This window comes from Echiichthys vipera (assembly GCF_963691815.1).
Source record: "Echiichthys vipera genome assembly, chromosome: 21".
NCBI lineage: Eukaryota > Metazoa > Chordata > Actinopteri > Perciformes > Trachinidae > Echiichthys > Echiichthys vipera.
Genome location: NC_139846.1, coordinates 8,549,810 through 8,575,303, shown reverse-complemented (window position 1 = coordinate 8,575,303; position 25,494 = coordinate 8,549,810). Strand labels below are relative to the sequence as shown.

The window sequence follows — 25,494 nt, the reverse complement described above, 5'->3', positions numbered from 1 at the left end:
TTTACCACCGCGTGAGGTTACGAGCAGGTTTTATTCAGCCAATGAAAGCAGGAAGCACAGCCCTTTGAGCCCCAATGCTTCAGTCCTTAAACATCCATATATGGTATTCCTGGCTATTCCACAGTTACCTTAATGACTCACAAACATGTGCAAGCTTAAATCCTTTTGTACTGCAATGAAGTTGAGTAAAACACTCACAGTTGTGGAGGCGGATTTTGAAGAATTTATTGGCACAGTTATAGCAGCAATGTGTTCTTTGTTTACCCTCAACAACAGCTTGTTGTTGTCCGGCTGTAAAAAAAAAAATATCTGGCTAATAGTTTAATGTACAGGAAATTAAAAATGACACTTGAGCTCAGTGGAAGTGATTGTCAGCACGATTGCAAAAAGTGCGTATGCAACATAAAGAAAGTGAAACGGAGAATATTTGAAATCACCAGATCTGCTTTAGTTGCTGCTACATTTGTAGTGGTTTAGTCTGAAGCTACTTGCTGTTTATAAATAAATGCAGTTATGTATGCTAATGATTATGTTTCAGGGCCGTAAGGTGTTGAAATAAAATATATTACAACGCTTTTAAATGGTTACACAACTGTAACCAGTGCTCAGTGTTGTAGCATGTTGTTACAAGTGTGATGCTGACAGGCGTAATATACGGAAATACTGTACTTCTCTGCCTTTTTACAGATAAATATGTTAAATACAGTCTATGGAAGTATTTTCAGCATTGACAGCCACAAAGCGGATCTAAAGAGACTAATTCTGGCCAGTATTGCACACCAGTTTTCAACCAGTTCTGACACATCGGCCGCTGAACTCTGCCAACTCCATAGCAGGAATATTAGAACATCCACTTGTCAGAGGACCAGTCCAAGAACTCCCCCACGTCTCAGTAGAAAGCGGGGTTCGTGTGCTCGATGACGCAGCGCCGGCAGTGGCGTCGAACAAACCGAAGAGCCTCCGGTGACACCTCACAGTCCTGCACGTTGAGAAGCTGCAGCTCGCAGCAATTGGCTGCCAGAGCTTTGAGTCCTCTGCCTGTCACGCTCTCACAGGCCCTGAGACTCACTCGCCTCAGGCCTTGACAGTACATAGCCAGCTGCTCCAGACCGCAGTCCGACACAAGCGGGCACTTACCCACATCCAGAGACTTTAGTTTGGGGCAGCTCCTGGCCAAGTGGCTCAGGCCATGGTCTGTCAGCCCCTCGCAACCCCTGGCATTCAAGTAGCGCAGTCTTGGGCAGTAGCGAGCCACATAGCGCATGCCTACATCAGTTATGCGGGTGCAGTGGGCCACACTCAGGTAGCGCAGGCAGCCCTCCAGGCGGGCGACTTCACGCAGGCCGAAATCCCCCACCAAGCGACAGTCACTGAGACTAAGCTCCTTTATTGAAGGGCAGTGGAGAGACAGGTGGCGCAAGGCTTCATCGGTCAGTCTGGTGCAGCGGCGCAAATACAGATGTGTCAGACGGGGGCAGTGGGAGGCGATAGTTCGCAAGCCCTCGTCCTCGAGGGAAAAACAATCAGTCATGTCCAGGTAGTGAATGGAGATCTGCTGGCCGTGCAGAGGGGACAGCTGGAGGGAGGCCTCTTGGGTCAGGCTGATACATGTGACCTTGGAACAGCCTGGAGGAAGAGGAAGCAGAGGTTATCAGCTCAGAAACTAAAGATTTCTCCAAAGTAGGTGGTTTTTTGTTTCATGGACATGTTCCCACTTTTAAAGTCAGGTGTCCATATGATATAAATAAAACAATAAAACAGCTTTCATGTTATAGCATTTAAGTCTATATTGAATAAATAAAAATGAAATTATAGGCTATAAATATATATATTAATGGGTCAACATTGTTCCATAAATAAATACATAAATACATATTCCTATTAAATAAATCCTGAAATTAAAGGCAATCAACATTGCACCTTTATTTTTTTGATATTGCATTATGAAATGAAAGTGAACTCAAATAAATCAAAGTAATATATATATTTATTTTTTGAACTATGTTGATTCATTTATATATTCATATTGGCATTTATTTGTATATGTATTGTCTCTTTATTCATTTCAGGATTCATGTCATGGGCATATTTATTTATATATTATTTAATATTGCCTTAAATGACATTCCATTGATATTAGCTTCAGATAAAAAACATTTTTCTTTGTTGTTTTCCTCCATGTTACATTAAAAGCACCATATGAAAGGATTTCTTAAGGCTTGAAAAAAAGTGAACCTTCCCTTTAAAACAATTTCACTTTGGAAGACTCAACCGTGAGCCACTTGAGGGCGCCACAGTGAAACCTGCTGTATTTGGCTACATAAATGCAACTAGAAACATTTAAATGTTTCAGTGCAAACAACTCCAGGAAAACCAAAACTGTGGTCAGTTTTCTGGGAAAAAATAACAATCAAAAGGCTAATGCTCTTACCAGTTAAAGAATAGACTTGATTTTCATTATTTTGTGCCTTTCAAATAAAAGCCACAAGTTGTATTTAAGTTTCTATTTTTACAACAAAGGGCTTACTTCCTGGTGCTAATGGTGCAGACATTGCTCTGCCATCAGAGTCCTGTCCAAGTCAATGTTATTTGTGTCACTTCCTTAATGAAAGCAGCAGACTGCTCTCCTTACTCACGTTGAGGTGAGTTCTGCTTTCAGCTAAAGAAAGCCTTTCTTCTCCCACATGGGATCTTAAGGTTGGCAGAGCTTCTTCTGCTCCTCTAATGATTTTACCAGCTTCAGTAGAAATGACTGAGAGGGTCTGAGGAGAGCAATTCTTTGAGGTAAACCCACACATGTGTAGCAGCAATAAAACTGAGAGAGCCTACCATTAGCCACCACTCACGGGAGGATGTTTTAGATTTTCTTTTTACCTGAGAGGTTCAGGTGTTCCAGGCCGGGGCAGCGGGACACCACCTCAAACACAGCATCGTTAGAGATATTATAACAGCCGGCGACCTCCAGGTGACGCAGCTCTGGGCAGCACTGAGCCACCACATGAAGCCCCCGGTCGGTGAGCCTTTTGCAGCCGTTCACCACCACCGTCTCCAGGGTCAGACACACGTTCGGGGTATCCTGGCACAGCCGGTGGGTCAGGACCCTTATGGCACGGTCGGCGTGAAGGATTTCCCCCGTTAGCCGGACTGTGCTCCACAACCTCGGGTCCCACGCCAGGTTGTACCAGCGACGGCATACGCGTGCGCAGCGGCACAGCTGATTGGTGGGGAGATGGGAGAAGATCTGCAGAAGGATGTGGTCGGGGAGGAGGTCAATGGGGGCGTGGTGATGGTTTTTCGACTGGCGGGGGCGCGTGTGAGTGCCAGGTTGAGAGTGGACCACGGCGACGGTTTCTGCGGGTGCAGAGGAGGAGGAAGAGGAGTTGGTCTCATGGCCATTACTGGAGAGGGCAGGTGAGGAAAGGGAGGAGGACTTGGATGGCAGGATAAGACCGGGGCTGGGGGTGCTCAGAGTCCGAGTGCTGGAGTCTAAACCTGGATAAGAGGAGGACAAGATACATGAAAAGAGAGGAAAGGGAAGGTCAGTTTCTGAAGACAAAAGAGTTTGTTTTGTTTAAAAACCCTTTGTTCAATTTTAAAATCATTTCATGTTTTGTCTCATTTATCATGCAGATCACACCGTAAATTGTTGGCAAGTCTACATTAACCTAGTTTTTGTTGTTGTGAAAATGTATTTATTTATTTAAAAATTAAAATTGCTAAACCCCTTGTTCCGCAAATCTGAAATTGTGTTTTATGCAGTCTCTGGAGTCTACTTGTTAATCTAGTCCTGGTTTAGTGTAAGCAGTTGTTTTTGCACTGGTCTCATGCGATCTAGATGGAAAAATAATGAATAATATATTGGTGTCACAAACCAGACAGTGGGTTTTAAATGCTTTTAACTGTGCCGTCTAACTCTTTTTTCACAACACTGTGCAGTAGACTTCTATCAAAAGGAGAATTCACTTCAAGAACCTTTGTTTTAATATAATTAGTGATGTTCATAACGCATTCATGGAATAAGTTTGCAATGAAAACTGTCATTGAACTTTTTGCTGTTCTTTCCTTTCATCTGACGCACTTTTCATTTCATACATTTCCCAGAATGACTTTTGACATCTAAAAAACACAGTGACTGTACTGTCATCTGTGGGTTTTTACAGAGGTGGAGAGAGCAGCTAATGGTGATCCTGTTAGTAAAACCTAGACGGAAAGAATTTCCATGCAAGAAATAAAATAGCCAAGCATCTTTAAGGTACTCAAGCGATTTCATATTGCACTTACATAAAGTCGGGTCGAGTAAAAACAAAAAGTTCTAAATTGAAGGAGCAGAGGTTGAGATATCCAGATTTTCAGGCAAGGCGAGGCAAATGTATCTGCACAGCACAGGGAAACACAACGTGCTTTGTATTAAAGTGCATAAAGCAACATTGGACATCAGATTTTTATAAAAAAAAAATGTAGGTCTTAGTAGGGTCACATTGCAAAAGCATCCTTTCATTAGACCCTCCCTCCCTGGTAAATACCAACATCTTGCAAACTCCATGCCCCCAGTTTATAATGCAGACTTGTATTCCTCACTGAGATAACCCCTGGGTTATTTTCTCAAGACTCGTCAAAGACCCCTTCAGAGCCACAGAAGACATTACACAGCTGTTTTCACAGGCAGAGTTGCACTCTACTTAAAAGAGTACTCCACAGATTTAGCATTGCTTTTTCATGACTTTGTTGAACTTAAGATGGACAATTTAAAAAAAATGATTGTAAGGAGCAGGACCAGAAATGTCATCTTTTATATTCTCTATCAAAACCCATAATTTGACCACTGTTTTGAGATTCAGCTGTGTTATGCTAGTAGTGGCTAATGTAGCTTTGAGCTTCCAGATTTCAGACCCAAGTGATGCTGACTCAAGTGACATCACAACTCCCTCTGGAGCCACAAAGGCTGTATACAACTTGTTATTTTCACATATGCAGCAGCACTTTCCAAGAATCGTAAAAGGACTAAAATCGGTGCAGTGCCTCTAAGGGTACGTCCTCACGATCGAAAAACAACCTTTTTTCCCTCGTCCTTCTTAAAAAGCTTTCTGTCCACATGGACTCGGCTCAAGAAATATCTGCATCCACACAAAACCAGTGAACTGATTAACAACGCTGTAATACACATGCCAGCCCTGGATGTGGCGCTGTAACTGCCACAGAAATACACCAACAACGGAGAAGAAGAGACGGGGAGATGTTGTGGAGAATACAAACACTGAAAAGTTTCTTGCCAAATCTGGCAACTTCCCAAATCCTCATCCATCCTAGAGAGAAATCTAAGATGTTTCTGGTGTTAGTGGAGACCTTTGTGGTGATTTGGACTCTGATTCACAAATCACTCTGCAGTTAGTGTCCTCACCGAGCAGAGGGTGCTGCTGTGAGCCCCTTCCCCGTCCCAAAAGCACTCACAGACGGGCACTTTCTCACTAGATTTAGAGACTTTTCAGGCATTCGTAGCAACTTTATTTATAAAAAGCTACTAGCGATCAATTTAGCGTCTTATTCAGAGCATCAGGGAAAAGGGAGAAATCTGTGGTCAGCATAATTCATTCACATGCATGTGGCTCAGATTCAAGTTCAGTAAACAGTCTATGGGTCCATCTTTCTCCTCTCACGCAGCAGCACTGTTGTTGTTATGTGATGGCGTTGGAGGTGGGGCGATGAAAGCATAATTTAACAAAGTATGAAGTTTCGCCGTCTAGACGACAACACAATGGGGGCGTTTTTAAATCTTTCCACTCTGGGACTCGGTTACAAAAAATACTGTTTTCAGGCTCCGATAACACCGACAGCGTGCGGATGATCGGCCAAAACGATACTAAAGTTGTGCCGAAACAAGAAAACGTGTCTCCGTGTGAACGGGCCCTTAAACTAGTAAACTGATGTTGTTGCTGCATTGCATTCTGGACCTTTGCGGCCACCATCTGTGGAGACACTGGTCTCTTCTCTTCTACTATGATGCATTTCTTTCTGCTTGACTCTTCAGTGTTCGTTCTCAAAGACAAACACCAGATCTTTGCTGCTGCTGTTTGAGATCCCTGAAACATATTAGTTTCATTAATCTTCACCGTTTTTATACAGGAAACAACATTATGTCAATATATTTTTGTGGTAAGGAGAAACAAAATAGCCAACAAGCCAAGAAAAAGGGTAAAAAAGTGCAGAGTTCATCATGATGGTGCCACAGCCACACCAGCTTTTATCAGGAAGAAGAGGAGTTTCCATGGAGTTTGTTATTGTTTTTGGTTGTTTGGGAAAAACGTGTCACATTTATCTTCCCAGCATTCAGGCAGCAGTCACAGGGCCTCTTCATCAGATACTGTGTGGCTTCAGAGCAACCAGCTGATGAGTTTGGTGCTTGGGCTAACACTATACAGTCAGTGCCTGTGTAAACACTGAGGCCCCTCCTGACAGATGTGTGCTGATTGTTGCCACGCCTGAAGACGCAGCTGTGAAAAGCGGTGGCCGGATCCCATCACTGTAGCGTGAGACGGCGGAGCTCTCCACCTCTGTAAGCTGGTGCATCAGGGATCTGACTCCCAGGGTTGACCCATCACACTGGGACTCTGAGTGCTCTTCTCTGATGCTATCTGCGTCCTTCTCATCACGCCTCCAACTTGTCTTGTCCAATCTCGAAGAGCTCAGTTGGATAGATAGTCATCACTAAAAGCATTTCAAGTAGTCACAAGTATGATGTCACTTTTTCAGCTGTCCAACTACAGGTTTGCAGGCTTTATTGGCCAAAAAATATGGTGTTATCATCTTTCAAAATAAGGATCAGTCTGTTTGTTTGAGACTAATAGTTATTTGATGATAAGGGAAAATCTAGGACTTTATTTTCTCCAGTGAGTTGTCTTAACAAAACATTGACACAGTGTTGAGTTAAGACTATTAGATGCTGCAACAGAATCGGTTTGATCAGAACTGGAGAGTAAAAGAAGAGCAAAGAACGGCACTAAAGGCTGTTTTCACTCTTCTCCGACTGACTTCTTCAGCCGGTGACAGACAGATGGTTCATCCAATCACCTGCCAGGTACGTTTTACAAGTGCCTGCCCTTTTTTACAATCACTTTCCAATGACGTTTTCTCAGACGGTTCTGTGAAACAAACTATCGAAGAAGCCATCATTACCCATACTGAATACTTCATTTGATACCTATTTTTCCTACTTCATTTGACACTCATGTGAATGGAAGCATCTTGGCGCGGTGAACTGCCAAATCCATAAAATATGTGCTCCACTCCACCACTACACAGACTGTATATGTAACAATAGTCATTTTTTTCTAGATCTGGGTACAAAAAGGATTGAATGCAGGTTTGACTGAAGAAGCTTTGCTACTACTTGATACTGGGCTATTTCGGTCCATACCTCACAGTTATCAAGTTCGATACCCAGCCCTGATCAACCTGCGGTAAATTTCTAGTCCCAATCAGAGTAGATTGATCAATGATTGTATTGCCCCTGGACTGATTCAACATATGTCAACATCTTCATGACAAATGAACCGCATCCTGCCTGTCATGTGGATTTGTGTGCAGGGACAGACAGCTGGGCAGTGACACCGTCCTTATGACTGTCCTACAGATCTATATTCCAGACCTTGGCTCGATCCGACTCCCGCCTCACCTCTGATGACATCCACAGGCTCGTCCTCACGGGAACATGTCCACCAATTCACGGCTACTTTAAAACTCCCCTCTTGTGTGCCTTAAAAGTCTCACTCGCATCCAGATTTGGGCAAAACGACGAGTGCCGCAGTCCAACATCTGCCTCAAATGTCGGGATTTAATCGTCCTTTTTGGTTAACCTTAGTTTGGGTTTAATGCATCACATTCTCGATGGTGGGCTGCCTATGATTATTTCAACTTTAAATGTGAAGGATTATTTCCTTGAGGTCATCTAGTTTATCATGGGCTGTGTATTTTTAGCTTAGCACAAAGGATTCAATGGTCTGAGGTTATTATAAACACCTCATCTATTTCAAATTTGACACACCTGTCCAAATATGTCATGACAATAGTGGTATGTTTATTTAAGTTCACTGCAAATATTGCAAGATTCCTGAGTTAATACCTATTTATCCAACAGGGCTGGAAACCACACACTACACAAACAAGTGGAAATCAGTGAAAATCTATTTTGGGCAAATGGGTCCATGCAATTCATTCATTGTCATTATACCGTATAATAGAAATATTGATGATATAAGATCATATTTACTGTTGAAAAGTTGAATTCAAGTATCAGTCATGTGGCAAATATCTACAGGAGAAGATCAGATTTTCCACAGACAGGCGTGACACAGGCACTGAGTCATTAGTTTTGATAGATGCATTTCTTTGCTGTCCAAGTCGGAGTTAAAGCGCTCGACTCTGCACACACGAGACAAACTCATCTGCCACTGGCTAAGGAGCAACTTCCAAATTATCCAATTACATGTGTCACTGATCAGAACAGAGCTCCAGCCTCGGAGAAACACAGTGTTACTAATTACACTACATCTACCCCTTTCCCCTCTCTCAGTCACACTTCCACACAGCTGGTGAGAACCAGTTGCTATGGACTCTCTTGTTAGTCTGAAATACAGTTTGAAGTTGCTTGGTTGCACTTGATTTTGGATAGATAGCACTTGGGTCTCTTTAAACGGACTCCAAGTGCTCCAGAAGTCAGGTGTTGTCGTAGAGCCTCAAAGCCTCAAACTCATAAGTGAGAGGTCAGGGTGGATACTTGGGTTTCACACATACCAGACTTTCACCCAGGAGACCAGCTTCATGTTGCGTTCTATGTGAAAGTAAAACTTAATTAACATATGTACTTATTTGAACCCAAACAATACAATTTTCCTAAACCTAACAGTGGGGTTTTGATGCCTAAACCTAAGTAACGTTAATAGTTTTTGTTTGAATTCACAACGTTAATCACATGTTTAAAACTGCGACCACAGAGCATCAAAAAGTGTATGTAAGTATGTGACGAGTAGGGAATGGTTTGCAGAATCCTACAATGGCAACATTTTATGTTGGCGACTGGGTTGGTAAGGCATCTGTCTATCCAATCCCCATTGACCATCGATGCTGGACGGGCGGCTGTGGCTCAGAGGTAGGGTGGGTCATCCTCCATTTGAGAGATTGCCGGTTTGATCCCCAGCTCCTACAGTCCGCATGTCAAAGTGTCCTTGGGCAAGACACTACACCCTGAATTGCTCCCTGTGTTGCGCATGGGTGTGTCAATGTGGTGTGAATGGTTAGATTACATTAGATGGATGTACAGTAGATGTCAACTGCCATTTGCGTGAATGGGGGAAGGTGACAAGTAGTGTGAGTCCATAAGCAATGTCGAAGTTGCTGAAAATAATCTTATGACAGACATATAAACTTGTCTTTCACACGCTATCACTTATAAAATAAAATGTACCCTTTCTGAAGAACCTCTAGTAGTTTTTTTTCCAGCAGTGTGCAAGCCTTGGCATGGTGATGTACCCTGATGTATTTGCAATCAGCAGATACAATCTTGGTAATCAGACACATCTTTAAGACAAACACATTGTTTCAAAGCCAGCTCAGGGTCCACTTACTGTACAAGCTTTTTCCAGAGCTGGGATCGTTAAGTCTAGTAATGCTCTAATATCAAGGTCAAGAATTAACTTTGCCAGAATGCTGCCAACCAGAGATGCTCACTCATTTTTTGCAAGTCTTTTGAGTCCCAAGTCAGGGCTCCAGGATTAAGAGCGCCAAACTCTGCATAAGGAGGCAGGTTGTGATGGTGGATGGGTTGAACAAACATGGCACATTCACCCAGAAGACCACGTTCGTGTCACTGTCGTTACGTTACAAACAGACTTCTTTTAACCCCAGCCATGATATTTTCCTAACCATAACAAAGTGATGATGTTGCCTAAACCTAATCACATAGTTTTGTGTGAGAAAACAGCATCCATGAGTGTCATGCTTTTGTCAGAAGTGACGACAAAGGGTCCTGACAAAACAGCTCTATGTAATGAGTTGGGATGAGAACGGATTGGTGTGACTTAACGGGATACTTTCCTGATTTTAAACCAGTCCTGTATCATGGCAGTGTGTGCAGATGAACGTCACCCAGTAGATACCGAGGGACTCTCAGCGGACCTCAGATGCTTTGAGCACTACAGCCACAGAGGGAAACCAAACACTGTTCATCTGCACACACTGACCACACAGAGCTGGATCAAAATCAGCAAAATATCTGTTTATGTGCAGCTCGAGTCCAAGTCACAAGTCCATGTCCCCATCTCTTCCGCCAACTCCAAAAAGTGCTATTCATGACGTCATTGCATTTCAACAGATCGACCTCCATGACAACCAAGCAAACTCTATCTACTAATAAAGACCATGTGATACAAGTGAAAGCTCCAGAAAAGTGGGCCTTGAGTTGGGATTGTTGGGTTCAAATACCTGCAGCTCCAAACTCTAAGCATGAAAGAGTAAACTTTCTTGTAACTGCTGGAATCTGGATAAGTTAACCGCTGCGGTGTCGTGTTTTATATCTCCGTATCACTGCAAACCTATCATTAACAGAACAAATACCATGCAGCTGTTAAAATGCTCTTGAAGGGACTGTAAGTGCAGATGGTGGAAGATTCAGTTTGGTTTAGGAAATCAGAGGAGAAAAAAGTGGAACATCTGGTCTTTACCCTGGACAAAGAACAACGGAACAGTGGTGAAATGAAAGAGAAACTCATGCATTTTGAATGTGCGTATAGCCACAGAAAGGCATACTTGGCTGAAATCATTTGCCACTAATACCTAAATCTAAGCTGATCCACAGCAGGAGCCCATTAACATCAACTCACTTCTGAGACACATCTGGATCGCGCTTTGATACCAGAAGCTTAATGTAAATCAATGGAAGTGATCACTGAAAAGACAAGATGCTTGCGTGATGAAGAGGTTGCAGCTGCATGTTCGGAGTGATGTCGCCTTAATGACAAAAACCTGATGAACCTTTTAAAAAAAAGTAACGCACAAAAACAGATTTAAGGGAGTCATTTGAGGGCCTTTAAAAGAAAATAGGGGCAAGAGGGAAAGAGAGAGGGAAGATAAATTGGCAAAAGAGTCTGCAGACTTTAGCAGAGGCAGAGACAAGTGCACAGGCAGGGTCAGTCCAGACTTTGACGCAGCCTGCTCATAAACTAAAGCTATAGGGATTCTTTTCAGGATCTTGCAGTGCCGTGAAGCTCTGCTAAGACCCTGTCTGGAGCTCGTAGGATTATTACTGCTGCATCTGGCAGAACAGACCAATCCATTACCTCAATGCCATTAGCCCTGTGACATGTTCCCGCTCTGCAAGCCTCACTGTGCTCCCCCCACTCCCCTGCCAAGACCGTGACATGTGAGGGAATCAGAGATGCTCATTTTCTTCTCACAAGTCAGGAAATCAAATTCAGATCAACACGAGGAGGTAAAAGAGAGAAGTATCAGCTCATAAAAAACAACCAGGCAGCAGGGATTTGACTGAAAGAGAATTGATTTATCAGCACTAAACGGTTACATGCTCCAGATTTTTAAAGGGAAACATCCGACAGAGAGAGAGAGAAGTCTTGGGATAAAAAACATCTGGGTCTGTCTTGGGTTTTACTGAATACATGGAAGTTGATATTACCGTACAGTGTGGCGGCTGGGCTATCAGCAAAGCCTTCACTACAGGAAGGTTTTACGTCACTGGACAACCTGAAAGACAATAGGGCCTGCTGGTTCCTTTACAATGCACACACTCACACAGGAAACAGACTCCTCAGCTCGGCACAACCCCCACAACTCCGCTACTTCTAGACTGCAACTTTTCTCACACTCACTCAGTCTCAGGGTTCATTTTTTGAGGCATGTGCAGCAACAGCTTTAGCTACACGTGCGCCAGGAACTATGACACTCTTTCTCCACAACACATCTAATTTCCTCAAGGGAGTTTTCCGCCCCTTAAAGCCCCTTCTGTCAGTTCAAAAGACACAAAACATCTCCACACTCTCGCCCGTTGTCACTTTATAAATCCTCAGCTGAGGAGGACAGCATACGCGCGGATATCTTAAAGCCAAATGTATAAGGCGTGACCCACTCAACGTCAGAAAATGAGCATTTGTGTGCGTCCATCCATTGCGACACATATTTTCCAGAATAGAGATGACAGTTCAGATTCCAAAAGCAATTTGGCGTCATGCTAAACTGATCTGGCCTTTGGCAAATCACTGAAATTCAAGATGACATCATTTATTTTTACAGGTTGTTAAATTTGGATGTCAAAAATGCAGAAAGTCATGTGCATGAAATGCCTTTCTGTACAGTTGATCCTTTTTGGCAGTGGTGTGTGAGCAGGGTTAGAGTGTGGAGTGACAGTCATGTTAAATGACTGCGGAGGGTAACGTTGGCTACACACAGCAAACAGCAAAGAAGAACTGCACATCAGACAGGAATGGAAAAGCGAGTGCTGGCCTAAACGGTTGATTTGGTTGTGATGAGGAGCAAATGTAATGATCTCATGTGGTTAAAGCAACAGAACAAGGGAAATGCTGGAACTTTTGCGGTTATAAAGTCTTTCACTGAAAAAAAGGGTTCACTCTAACTCCAGAAAAAGGTTGTTTGATTTAGAATGGTAGAAGTGCCTTTGGGGAAGGAGTAAAAATCTTAATAAAATCTCTGAAAAAGAGTTTTTAAAGTGCTATGCATGGCTGTGATTGGTCTTTCACTCTTTCTGGATACCACAGTCCTGCACGGCCACCTCATGGAACACATGAAGGCAACTTTTAAGTTGGAAAAAAGCAGCCGTTTCGAATGTTATCGCTCCATTAGATGGGCTGGTTCAATGTGTCCTTCCAACACACTGTCTATAGAGAGAAATTTCCCCCTCATTTTTGTACCATTGCAGCTTAAGCCACAACTGACACTTTGCCGCTTACGTAATGAAACAAACCACAGAATGAAAGAGGGGAGGGGAAGTCCAATGTGTCAGTTCAGTCGGTGCACAACTGTGGTCATATTGCCACATGAAAAGCCCAACAGACCCAGGTGAATCACAGTACAAACCACTCGCGAGCCAAAATCTTACAGGAAGCGAGCAAGTGTTTTGGGCCAGGTGGCGCCTTTCCCAACTCCTGTCAAACACGCTGCAGTAGTAGAAGTGAAAAATGTGACCCCGTTGGAGAAAATGGCATTCACAACAACAGGACCTGCGCTTCCTTTCCTGAGAAAGAGAATGAGAAGACCGGGCAGTAATCAGAGAAGAGCTATGAGATCTGCTCACTGAACTGCCTTTTCTTCCATCTCCTTTCGCTAAACTGCTTTCACTTGTTTTATTTTTTCTTTCATCGCCTTGTTCTGTGCTTTTTCGCTCAGATTTCCTGGCTCTGAGAGCGGTAGAAAGGAAGGGGGAGGAGCGAGGACAGCTGATGGAGAAAATCTGGGGAAAAAACGCATTGGCATTCTTTGCCCCTGTGTTCTGCCTTTAGGTAGACAACTTCCAGTGAGGATTAGAAGTAATAACACCGATACTTCTCATTGCAATTGCTATGGGCTTTTTGAAAAAGTCTTTATAATATAAATATATAATTGCAGGCTGCTGCTTTGTGTCTGAGGAAGGAATAGTGAAAAGAGACAGTCTTTTCTTCCACCAATACCGCCTGCATTTAGTACAAACTTTCTCGAGGCTGCGAATTCCTCTGCATAAAATGAGAACAATGTACAACACAACTTCCTCTAATCCTCCATAAAATAGTCAATCACCTGCCAAACATTTCCCTCCAAAAAACAGATACTACCTCATCTAAACAAATTTCTCTTCCCGGTGTTAGAACTTCAAACACAGCTGTAGAGCAAAAAACACAGCATTAAGTTTCACCAAAAGATAATTTTTTCCTTCAAAGTTGAAGAGAAACTTTTGGCTTAAAAGACATACTGCACTCATGAATACTGATAATTGATAAAAAGTTACATTGACAGCGTGACTTAAGGATAACAACTTAAATCTCCTCTCTGTGGGGAAAAGTCCCAGCGGCAATGACACACACAAACACCTCGCTGCAGCCTCTTTCATACTTGGCAAAGCAAAAATCAACAGTGAAACACTATACATCTGCTAGAATAAACACGAGTAAATGGGTCATCAGCGCGTAAGGTTAGTTTGCAGATGAAGTGTGAGGGATTTGTTGCTTTTGGGAGGGCAAAAACATTAACATGGTGGAGACAGGAGTTTTGTGGAGGGGCTGTTTAGACTGCGCAACTGACCCTCAAGTGGGAATTCTGTGAACTAAGGCTGATCAATATTAGAAGTGTCTATTGCTGTAATGTTATTATATTAAAGTCTGGGATTCCATTATTATCCAGCCAAATGAAAATTCAATTTTTTATTAGTTAGATAAATTAAAAACACCTCTGTGGGTGCAGCAGAGCAGAGGCTGGTTAAATATCTGCAGGGCTGATGAGGGAAAGTGGGAACAGGTGAGCGGGTGGGTGGGAATGTCAGGTAATTGTAAGCAGGGATGGGAGGGGTAAGGGGTTACTGCAGTGCAGCAGGGAGTGGCTGGATGAGAGAATCAGTTGACAGGACAAGAGGGAAAAGTCAGAGAGCACCAAACATGCACACCATTTTAGTGGAAACATTATTCATGATAGATTAGGTGATCATGATGCCTTCTTTTCCTTGTTTTATAGATCTTATCTTATCTAAGGGTGTTTTCACACCTATAGTTCTCTTCATACAGTAGTTTTTCATACAGAGAAAAACCCAAGCGAACCAAAATGCTTCACTACAAAACCACGAGAGAACATTTGCTCCGCTTATTGGTCACGTGTTTAGGGGGTTGGGGCAGGAAAGTAAATACAGGAAGGTCTTGTGTTCTGGACTAGTGGATCATTTTGTGAGAAAAAATATTGCTATACATGAAAAGTTATACATGCATATTTATCCACACTTTATTTTGCTAACATTAGATATTTACACATCTAACAGCCATTTTTTTTGCATTTTCCCCATAAACTATAAAAAAATGGAAGTAGCCTCTACATCGAGGTCCGTTCTCTCAACTTGATCCAATCGTCCTCGCCTACGGGAGTTGACATCTTGTCAGACTTTGACTCTGCTTCATTTACTCTTACCAAAAAAGGGCATGTATACCACGTTTACCTCCGAGGAGAAATGAGGACCAGAGGCTAGCTGTCACTCAAGAGGTCACGCCCCTAACTATTCCTAAACTTTAACCTCCAATAAAATAAAAACTAAACTGATACAAAAAGATTCACCCCTCTCAGTGTTGTCATGGAGATATTACCTTAACACACAGCTTGATTGTGCAAACTACTCCTACTGGACACTTGGAGAACTGCAGTTTTTGGCACTTCTGTAGTTGATCAACCACAAAGTCGCTGTGGTGGGGGCTTGGTTATCCCCCTCATTTCTCTGTCTGAAAAATGCTATTTTAGAGTCAGAATATTCGGAAGATATGTGGCTTGTAAAAAATTGGTCCATCCATATCAATAAACTCAGGACCTGCCTCTAGTGTCCTAAAGAGGCCTGACCTGATATCAACTACTTGTGCAATAAAGCTGTAATGACTTTGTGCAGAGACTTTACGGAGACCTGTAAAGAAGAACCTAATGCGCTACTGCTTTTGGAGAAATGCATATAAATCATGGCATGGTGTGGAAGGACATAGTCAGATTTTCCCCCGTCACTGTTATCACTGTTTCTGTGGTCCTTGGCAGACAGAGAGGAAGTCAGCATGTTCATTGTTCCCACCATTCCCTGTTCCTCGGCTACCTTCCTGGTGCCATTATGAACGGGTGAAGGAGCTGACCTCAAAGCACGGCTGCTTTGACATCATCAACGCCCCTGGGAGTCTGCCTTACATCGAAAGCTTGGCACAGCTGATATAGGAGGATGAAAACGTTGTTTGGGAGTTACAGCGTGCAGGCCGAACAGCTCGGGATGTTGTCAGTTTAGCTACCACCATGTCTGAGACACATTCCTAAGGTACCCTTGGTTGTGCCAGAGCAAAAACCCTTGAGGCCCAGATAGGGTCACAGTGTAACCCCTGCTGGGAGATACTCAGTTTCATCCCACAGGAAGGATTTATTGTCCAGGACTGTGCCTTTCAGTCTGCAGCTAATAAGCAACTGGGTCAGGCCACCAAGAGCCCCGTCCAAATAATAAATGAAAACAGAGACATGTTGCAAAAACTTGCCAGATGACTGCCCGACTCTTGGTTTGTTTTCAGGAGCAGAATGAGCGTAACTTCCTAATGTTGATTTTGCAGGGACTACACGTTCTCTGCTTCTTCTTTCCATCTGTGTGCTGATATTAGGGTTCAGTATTATGGTTCATTGAGTTTAAAGCCACTATGTGAAGAGTTTTGAGATGCTCATCACATCGTTCAGTTTCTTCTGGTCATAGAAATTGTTGTTTGTAGAAAAGTAAAACAATTCTGGTCTGTCTCTGTGCAGTCTCCAGCCCTTCATTCGCAGCGGCTCTGGTTTGGATCTTACACACTTTAAAGGGAGATAATTTTTCTTTTAAAAGAGAAAATAAACATCTTTCTCTTACAAATGAAAAGTTGAATCCATGAACATTAAAGCCAATTCTTTCCCAATTCAATACATTCTGGGGTTTTGCAGATACAACCTTAGTTGTTTAGTTTGGTATGACCAACAGCTTACAGTGGATAATGTTCGTTTGCTTATGGCTGTGTTACTGAGACAGTCACTGACTTTCCTCTACTTGGCCTACTGTTACACAATGTTTTAAGTTTGCCATTATCACTTGTAGCGTCTGTGGGTGCTGTTCAGCAAAAGTTATGTAGCGGCTTAAACTGAAATTGAGTGGTTCAGTTGTCCCAAAATAAAATTTTAAGCAAGGTATAATTAAAAAATGATGTAATTTCATAACAGTGATATACTTAACATTAGCTTGCCAACTTTACATGCAATTTTGGATATGTTTTTCATACCCTGAAGAAACCAGATTGTTGGATATTATGTAAATTAATTTGCAGATGTATATCTAATGTTCTGACTGTAACTAACTCACTAATTGTACTAATGCAGCAGTGACATTGCTGCAGGCTGAGGATACTGTGCAGACCATAGTATGAATAGTCCCAGTGTGTGGTGGGGAAACAGTCCGGACTGCTTCCTGATTCGTTTAGTGGACCACAGGACTAGGTGGGCAAGGGCTGTGTGATCTGCCACTGTGTATGTGTGTGTGTGAGTGTGTGAACATGGGTATGCATGTGTGTATGTTTTTAAGGAGGGGGGATTTGACTGTGGCTGTGGCGGTTCCAGACCATGTAATTACTCCCACTTAGCATGAAGGAAAAAAATAACAATTTCAGTCATAACACAGGAGGGAAATTATGGTTGGGAAGCCACTGGTCATGGTCTATACTCTGTCTTTATATTTCTATCTGCACAGGTTGTTCTCCAAGAAGACACATTCAGGACAATTACAAATTTCCTCCCAAAATACTCCGTGTGCACTTCCAGCAGCTTCTCAATGGACAGATGCAAGTTAGTCAGCATTTCCCAGCGATGTCGAATAAGTAAGCTCGTCCTAATGCACACCCACAGGAGCACGGTACATCTCACTTTATATTTAGTGAGGTTAATCAGTGAATTAACCTCACTAAAACAAACTCATTGACACACATCTTGCATGAAACCAAAAGCACATCTGATGTCTCGTGAGGAGCTAACCCGGTGCTTTGTTGTCTCTGAGAAACACCTTAAAACCTTCAGGCTGAGTGGCAGTTCCAAACACAGGCTGCGGCTGCTATTTGTTTTTTTGTGGGCAGCTCCAAAACCACAAGAATACTACTTTCATCATGCCAGAGCAAATTCATGATCGGTGATGACAATGCATGAGAGGAACGTGGTGAGTGTAGCTTATATGTGTGTGTGTTAGCGTGCAAAAGAGTTGGTGAGTCACTGATGAACTCAGAGGAAAAACCACAGAATAAAGGGATAGAGAACATAATGTATCCGTAGTAGGGTTTGATCAAAATCAATGCCTCAGTGATGGATTCATTGGGTTCTGAGATTTAAATTTGACACGTTAGCTATATAAAATTTATAAGCTAATATGTTCACATTGTGCTTTCAGCTTGTTGTGCTCCCCCAAGTGACCAAAAATAAAATAAATTCCTGTTTAAATGTAGAATCGATTACATCACACGCCCTCCTGGTCTCCACTATGCCGATGACATCCAGCTCTATATCTCTACTAAATCCATCATCATTCCACTCTGACCAACTGCCACACTGAAAATGAATCATGGATGTAAGCCAGCTTTCTCAAACTAAACTGAGATCAGTCAGACATGATCATCATCTGTCCCAAATCCCTCACCAAAACCATCGTGACTTCTGCTTCACTATCGATAACTCCACTGTCTCCCTTCACACATGAGTTATTTTCAACAGCAGTTGGAACACCACTTCAATCAAATCGCCAGAAGAGCCCTTTTCGACCTCAAAAACAGCTCATCTCATCCTATCTCGGCTGCTGAAACTTTGATCCATCCAAAGTCCTGAATGAACTTGTGTGCATCCAGAACTCGGCCTCGAGTATGCTCTTGTGATCACATCACCCCTGTCCTCCAGAGCCTCCACTGGCTCCTTGTTTCAACACAGATCCAATTCAAAGCCCTCCATGACCAGACCCCCTCCTACCTTGCTGACTCCTTTCCACAACCTCCGCTCCTCTGATGCCAACCTCATGTCTCCACCACTCAGGACCAAACACCAGACCTGGGCTGACAGAGCCTTCTCCATCGCTGCTCCCTGCCTCCCCAAACACACCTGAGGCTGCACCAATCTGTCTATGTTCTAAACACTAATCAAAACTGTTTCAGAACTGCTTTTAATGTGTTATTAATGTTGTGTGTTACATATTTTATGTGTGTTTTTTTCTATGATAATTTTCACTTGTGTATGTTAAGTGTCCTGAAAAGCGCTCTATACATGAAATCATAAAGCTTATACAGATATGTACTTGTCTCACATAAAAAAATACAAACTACCTTCTGGGTTACAAGTTGCCCTGTGGAGTTTTCTTGTCAAAAAACAAAGAAAAGTTTTATGTTACTTTTAAGTTAACATTGTGTAAAAGGATTTTGGTTAAGGGAAAATAATAATGTTTAAGAATGTGGATGGGTTTGCTCAGGATTTCGCTTGGCAAGCAAGTTTTTTATTAAGATAAATGCCTCAAATTAAAAAAGTGTTTGGTTGAGAGCATGTTATCTGAAACCCCAGAGTTCTTTTGACAAACTTATGAATCAGCTATGTGACCACTGTAATCTGCATCATGTCCTGCCTCCTGCACACTCTACCCAGGTGCCACTAAACCAAATAGAGTATCTACATATAGGGAGAGTCAGACAATCTCCCATTGTTTGCATGGTTGAAAGGAAAACTTCGGACAATGTCCAGACCTGATTCTCCTGACATTGTCCGGAGCTTATTTAAGAAAATAAGCTGAAATTTAAGGCTTTTACAGGACAGTATACAGGATAAAGTACCGGCGTATGTTGAAGCTATACCTTTAATATATTTTGTTCTGTTCTTTTAAAATGAAAAAAAAAACAACTTCTGCTTTGACTGACAGGCTGTTAAAAATGCCTCAGACCTGCTGACAGGAGGCTTGAGAAGGCGTCTGTCAGCTGCAAAGTATTTTTGAACCCTTACAGTGAGCACACACTTTTACACCCGTAACACATGCACTCCGACAAAGAGGAGCGGTTCCCCGCAGCCGACGTGCCAGGGTTTGGAAGATTGCCTGGGAAGGCAGGAGGCTGGCGAGGTGAGAGGGAGCCAGAGAGCTGCATGGAGAGGAGTAACAGAAGGCAAAGTTCTCTATTCTCATTTTCACTCCCCACACCTTGTCCAGCAAAATCCCTCTCTCAAGCACATGCACCTCCCTCCCCTGGCAATGCTTTGAGCCTGATACGACCACAGTTTAGATAAGCATTCTTCCACAATGAGAAGACACAAGTGGTTTTTTTTCTCCCACTCAAACAAAGCCTTAGAAATGCCTTTGGTTTCTGATGGGCGCTGTGAGTTTGTTTTCAGTTTAGGGTTATCCCAGGAACACACAGGTTTCTCTCCAAAAATAGGCAGTACGGAGAGTGGATGAGGAGGAAAGAGTGGGGTGGGAGAAGGAGGAGGAGGAGGAGAAGGGAGGGGAGTTTGGTTAATGAACACCAGATGCCTTACCTTCGGTGGTAGCCACATTCTTTGGAGCTTTGGTTGGTGTGTGATCTGTGCTCGAACTTATGTCAGAAGAGATGCTTGAGCTCCCTTTACCTGCAGGGGGAAATGGGAAGAAAAACAAAACTGCTGGGACACAATGTAGAAACTTTAAGATGACAAACTGCAGTTATGAGTTACTGATTTTTAACCGCACAGCCTTTAAAAATCTTTTCAGCTGAGACAAAACACTTTTTATGTGTAATTCCTGAAGAGTGTCAGTCAGAGATAAGACGTTCCATGATGTATTTAATGCAGTAAGGAGGTATGAAGCTTAAGGAAATATAAAGCCTATCACTCTCTGCTTTCATGACTTTTATGCTCCTCACTTTCGGATGAATGGCTAGGCTTTGGCGCATGCACAAAGTCTCCGCTGGTTTGGTTTGAGTAAGTGTCCGGTTTTTTGATATTTGGAAAGTGAATAAAGGCTCCTGGAATTCCCCTTAGACTCCACTTCCACAGAGAAAACACTCAAGATACTCGCAACAACTGTTTAATGAATGATTACACTAAAATGCATCATCTGTGGCGTACTTCTTAGGTCGTACAGTTTGTACGACGGTCACATGAAAGTGCTTTTTATAACATTTACACAAATTTACAAGTCATATCTTTGCATTGTTGGATTTAGATTTCCATACAGGGGAGCTAAATTTCTTAGATATTCTTTGAATGTGTGCCTCTGCTGCCGGACTACAAGGGCTCCACTGCCATGGTGACTGCAGGCTGCCTGTAGAGTAGTTGTTTATGGCATTTCATTCCTCTGTCAGATCATAAATGCAGCTTTGTGGCTTTCCTGAGACTAAGTATGCGTCTTTCACCCAGCACAAAGAGGTTTTCCCATACAGTCACACCCACATGCATATCAAGTGCAGCCACCTAAAACACATGGGACGGTTCCCGAAATAAGCAGTCAATATGAAAGCTCAGAGAAAAATAATGCAACCTGTGACTCCATAAGAAAGACACACTCTCCCTCCGATGCATATAAAACGAAATCAAACCAGTGCAACTCATATGGCATGACATTTTGCGGTGACATCACTGAGCCGCAACATCTGGCTCCTTCAGTCCCCAGGAATGACTCAGAAATTCATGAGTAGCTTGCAGATGTCCATTTTTCTAATGTCTAAGCAGAGCAACAAAAAAAAACAGTTGGTTGGGTGAATATATTGTAATATTTAGCTGGTTACAGGATTATTTTCCTCTGCATGTGAGGATCTGTGAAAGGCTGATTGTTTTCTGTCTTTCATGGAAAACATCTTTCAGAAAAGCTCCTGTTTCCTGTCTTATGCTTATATAATGTTTGGTGGAGGGCTGCTGCATAGTTGTGACCAGTGTGTAATTAATTCTAGAATCACACTTGAAAACAGATGTGGACAGACTTGACTGCAGAATTCTGTACTTGTCTTTGACACGATAAAAATGCTGATTACATAAATATGATGCATTGTATTCTGACAATAACGTTGAATATTAAAGATACAGTTTAGATTACGATTTCTATAAAAATCAGCCCTAGATTTGAAACATTTCATGGTCAGCATTTTGGCAATAGCAATTGAATGTATTTAGATTCTGTAGTTATCTCACTATATAGTAGTTTTCATTGTTAGTGGCGGAGTCCGCAATTCAAGACTGTATTCATATTTTTGTGTGCAGCATCAAATCCGATCACAGTTAGAAAAAAGCTAGTTATTGACTGACTTGTTCATTAAAACAACCAAATCTGCATGGATTAGTTGATTAATCGATCAACAGAAAATAAATAGTCAACTATTTTGATAATAAATGAATTGTTTTGAGTGGTTAAATACCAATACTATCTTGATCCAACTTCACCATGAAGAATATGCCTGCTGTTTTCCAAACTTAGGTGCAGAGCAAATTCAGATCACCGGCAGAAGGGGGTGGGGATACACAGATAGACGTTTATGATTGTAATGTAAATATCTTTAGATTTTGGTAAGAAAAAAAAGAGATTTGAAGACATCACCTCGGCTTCTGATTGACATTTTTCATTTATTTTGTAGGTTAAACAATTAATCGAATAACTGGCTGAACAATTGATCATAAAAATAGTGGATTGGGTTTTTGTTTGGACAGTTTAGAGTGCAGACATGTTTCTCTTATGGTTTATTTCTCATCCGAATTGCTCAAAATAGCCACTACAAATCACGAAATGGTAACATAAGTTGTGTACTGACTGCTATGAAACCCCTGCAAAAAAAACTCATCTGAAAACAGATCATTTCATTTGAAGTGTCACTTTTATCTGTAAAATTATTAATAAGAATATTCATCAAAGCACTTAATGGTACTAGCTGTAGGCCTGCTTCAAAAGGTTTTCATGTATTCCTGCTTTAAAACCAGAAACCAGGAACTTAAACGGCATCAATAGTGAATTAGAAAAATGGAGGTTTTCCGCATCAGTCATCAAATCAGTCCTTGTGAGCTCACAAACGATTGTAGGGGATACAACTCTACGTTCGCACCACTGAGTTTGGAGTGTAATCCCTGTGGTGTATATCGTATACCAAAGAGGTTAAATCTCTTGTTTTTATCTCGCAATGAAATGTTGAATTCAAACCTTATGAATCACTAGAGGTGACTTGTGCAATAGGAATGCCTGTAAACCTAAAAAGAAATGTCGGTATGTTGCAAATACAGCCCAAGGAAAACTCAAATCTGTGCTAGGATCTCTTCATGTACCTGAGCAGACTGGAGTCCTGGGTGGAGCTGTGAGTCCACTTGTTATTTTTACATCACGGCTCCCAATCCTTTTCTCTGCAGTTATTGACTTAGGAAGAGATCACACTGGAATGTTATTTATGCAAACATTTCTGCTCTGGAGACAGAGGTAATGTGTTTGGTGGAGTTGGACCGTTTTTTCTTGTTATGAATAATGTTGAAGATTAGATGAGAAACGCAGTGGGGGAGAGAGAAGTGGGCTAATATTCTTGGTACTGACTGAACAAAGTTTCATGCCTCTAGGAACGGAGGTGAGTGTGGCTGTTCTGCTGAGCCGATTAATGCCACAGTTTGAGATTTTATCAATACTGTGCTTTGAGACTCTGCAGATGTGCCTTTTGGTTATTATAATATCACAGAAAGAAACGTTCCCCCTGGTTTTAAGCTGCATTCCAGTTGGGTGAAACATGTCTGAGTGAGAAGAACAGTGACTGTCTGCCGGCTTAACCATCAGCTCTGCATTATTTAGGACTTTGTTTTGTCTTATTGACTAATGCCTCATTGATATTGAGGAGCCAATTAATGGTGACATTTGATTTTTTTTTTCATGAGGGACAATATTTGAATTTTTATTATGATGAGACAATTAGCTGAAGCAAAAGTAACCAAGGTAAATCCATTGGTATATCCACTACAAAAAAAGCATCTACGGAGGCTCTGTTTCCATAGAAGCTCGTACATATTTTTTTTCTCAATAACTTAGCGATTTTGCGTCCTCTCCATATTTTTGTTGACGTAAGGATCAATGACCAATGTCCACAAAATGTCTCCTAAATCAAACCACAAACAGGTGAAGGGATCGTGGACAGGAATCTCTGTAACTGGCTCTTATCAAGATAAGGCTAAGTGCCCACATGCCCAAACACCCGTGACCTTTGGCATACACTCTTTTAAAACAATCTGCCATAAATTAGGCTACTTGGTGTTGCCCGATGAACTGGCTGCCCTGCCAAGTCAGCTGTTTTTGACTGATTATGTGAGGTGATAGTTGATTTAAACTCGCTTTTTCTTACTTAAATACTCACATGTGTAATAATACGCAGCCATAGGACACGTTACCTCCTACATTCTTATTATAGCACTATGTAGAATGCCTTTAACCCTTAAAATCCCTGTGTAGCTTCAATGCTAGTGTGCGTGTGCTTTTAGTTTTTGCAGTGATGAATTAAAATCTTAATTTTGAAAAAGTACATGACTGCAGTCTTTCATATATAGTAAGAGATTGTCTAGTTTCCAGTTATATGTAACACTCTATATTACTATATTTACTCTCAGAGGTGATATTGACATCATCACATTTTCTTATTGTCATATTGTTTATTGAAAAAACACCCAGGGTAATATTAAATAAATGGGTGTGACACACTGAGGAAAAGGTGTATTTGGAGTTATGCACTTTTTTTCTTTTCTTTTTTTGATCACAGATCACACAACCGCAATGTATGATGGAGACTTTACACTGCACCAGAATGAAATGGTAGTTTCCCCTGAATCATATGATGTATGATACTTTATAGTGACTGAAAGAATAATCTCTGAATTGGCAAACATATTAAATGATGTCAAGGTCTTTGTCTGTGTCTTCAGCATAAAAGATAATGGCTTTTTTTTTCAACTTCGAACGTTATACTGTACTGTAAATGTTTAAAATATGACCACCAGGTGTCACTCTGTGTCTTATATGAAGTATATAAACGTTGCACATCTTTACCAAGTATAAAAAGTAGGAAAAGTCAAACTTCCATCCCAGTATCAGCACATATACTCACAATTTGAAGCTCTTTGAAAGGAGTGTGGCTTAAACCGAACACGACCCAAAGAGAGCACACACATACTGTGAGAAAATCCAAAGATATAGAGATAAAGAAAGATCAAACTAGCTCTCCAATGTACAGGGACACACTCATGGAAGCTGCAGAGCCGAGAAACCGCGCGTTGTTTTCTACTTGATGGGAGAAAAGGCAGCAGAAGACGGTGACACGGTGCTCTCTGTGGACTGCTGTTTGATCAAACACACTTTCTTCAACGTGGACTTCAAATCAAACGTGTTCTAAAGTGGTAATTGCAGCACTTACCCTCGCTTCCATACAGTTTTCCATTGTTCGCACCCATTTTAAAGAATACATAATCTATGCGCAAAACCCGGGGTGTCAAAAGGAGTTAAATTCCAGAGAAAAGGGCAGTCTTTCCACACAGATAGGCCCAGACAGTCCGAGCTCCGTGCAGGGCCGCTACCTCTGACTCCAAATAGTTAATCCAGATGTGGAGCAGAGGACGCCTCAGCATTAGGCGAAACCTTAAGAGTCCAGACTGGAGCTTCCAGCGGTGCAGACTCTCTATATCTGAACATCCACAGACAAAGAGTGAAGGCTACACGCGCGCACACACGCACACACACGCAAAAAAAAGGAAAGAAAGAAAAAAGTCCCGGAGAAAAGT

At 42.0% G+C, this 25,494-nt stretch overlaps 1 protein-coding gene across 1 annotated transcript; it reads right to left on the bottom strand.

The window, feature by feature from the left end:
• Positions 1–228: 228 nt before the first annotated feature.
• LOC310963124 (F-box/LRR-repeat protein 7-like) lies at positions 229–25,494 on the bottom strand. The gene is made up of 4 exons (XM_083935801.1): positions 25,131–25,494; positions 20,272–20,361; positions 2,875–3,492; positions 229–1,626 (listed from the first exon to the last, which is right to left on the bottom strand). Exons 1-4 carry the CDS (start codon positions 25,165–25,167, stop codon positions 890–892), a joined length of 1,482 nt encoding a protein of 493 aa, XP_083791927.1. The 5' UTR covers positions 25,168–25,494; the 3' UTR covers positions 229–889.

Excerpts from the sequence above, each read along its gene's own strand:
- LOC310963124 (XM_083935801.1), bottom strand. The coding sequence starts at position 25,167 with ATGGGTGCGAACAATGGAAAACTGTATGGAAGCGAGG. Across the intron at positions 3,493-20,271 it reads GAATGTGGCTACCACCGAAG|GTTTAGACTCCAGCACTCGG; the intron begins GTAAGGCATCTG and ends CCTCTTATCCAG. Across the intron at positions 1,627-2,874 it reads GGAACACCTGAACCTCTCAG|GCTGTTCCAAGGTCACATGT; the intron begins GTAAAAAGAAAA and ends CTCTTCCTCCAG.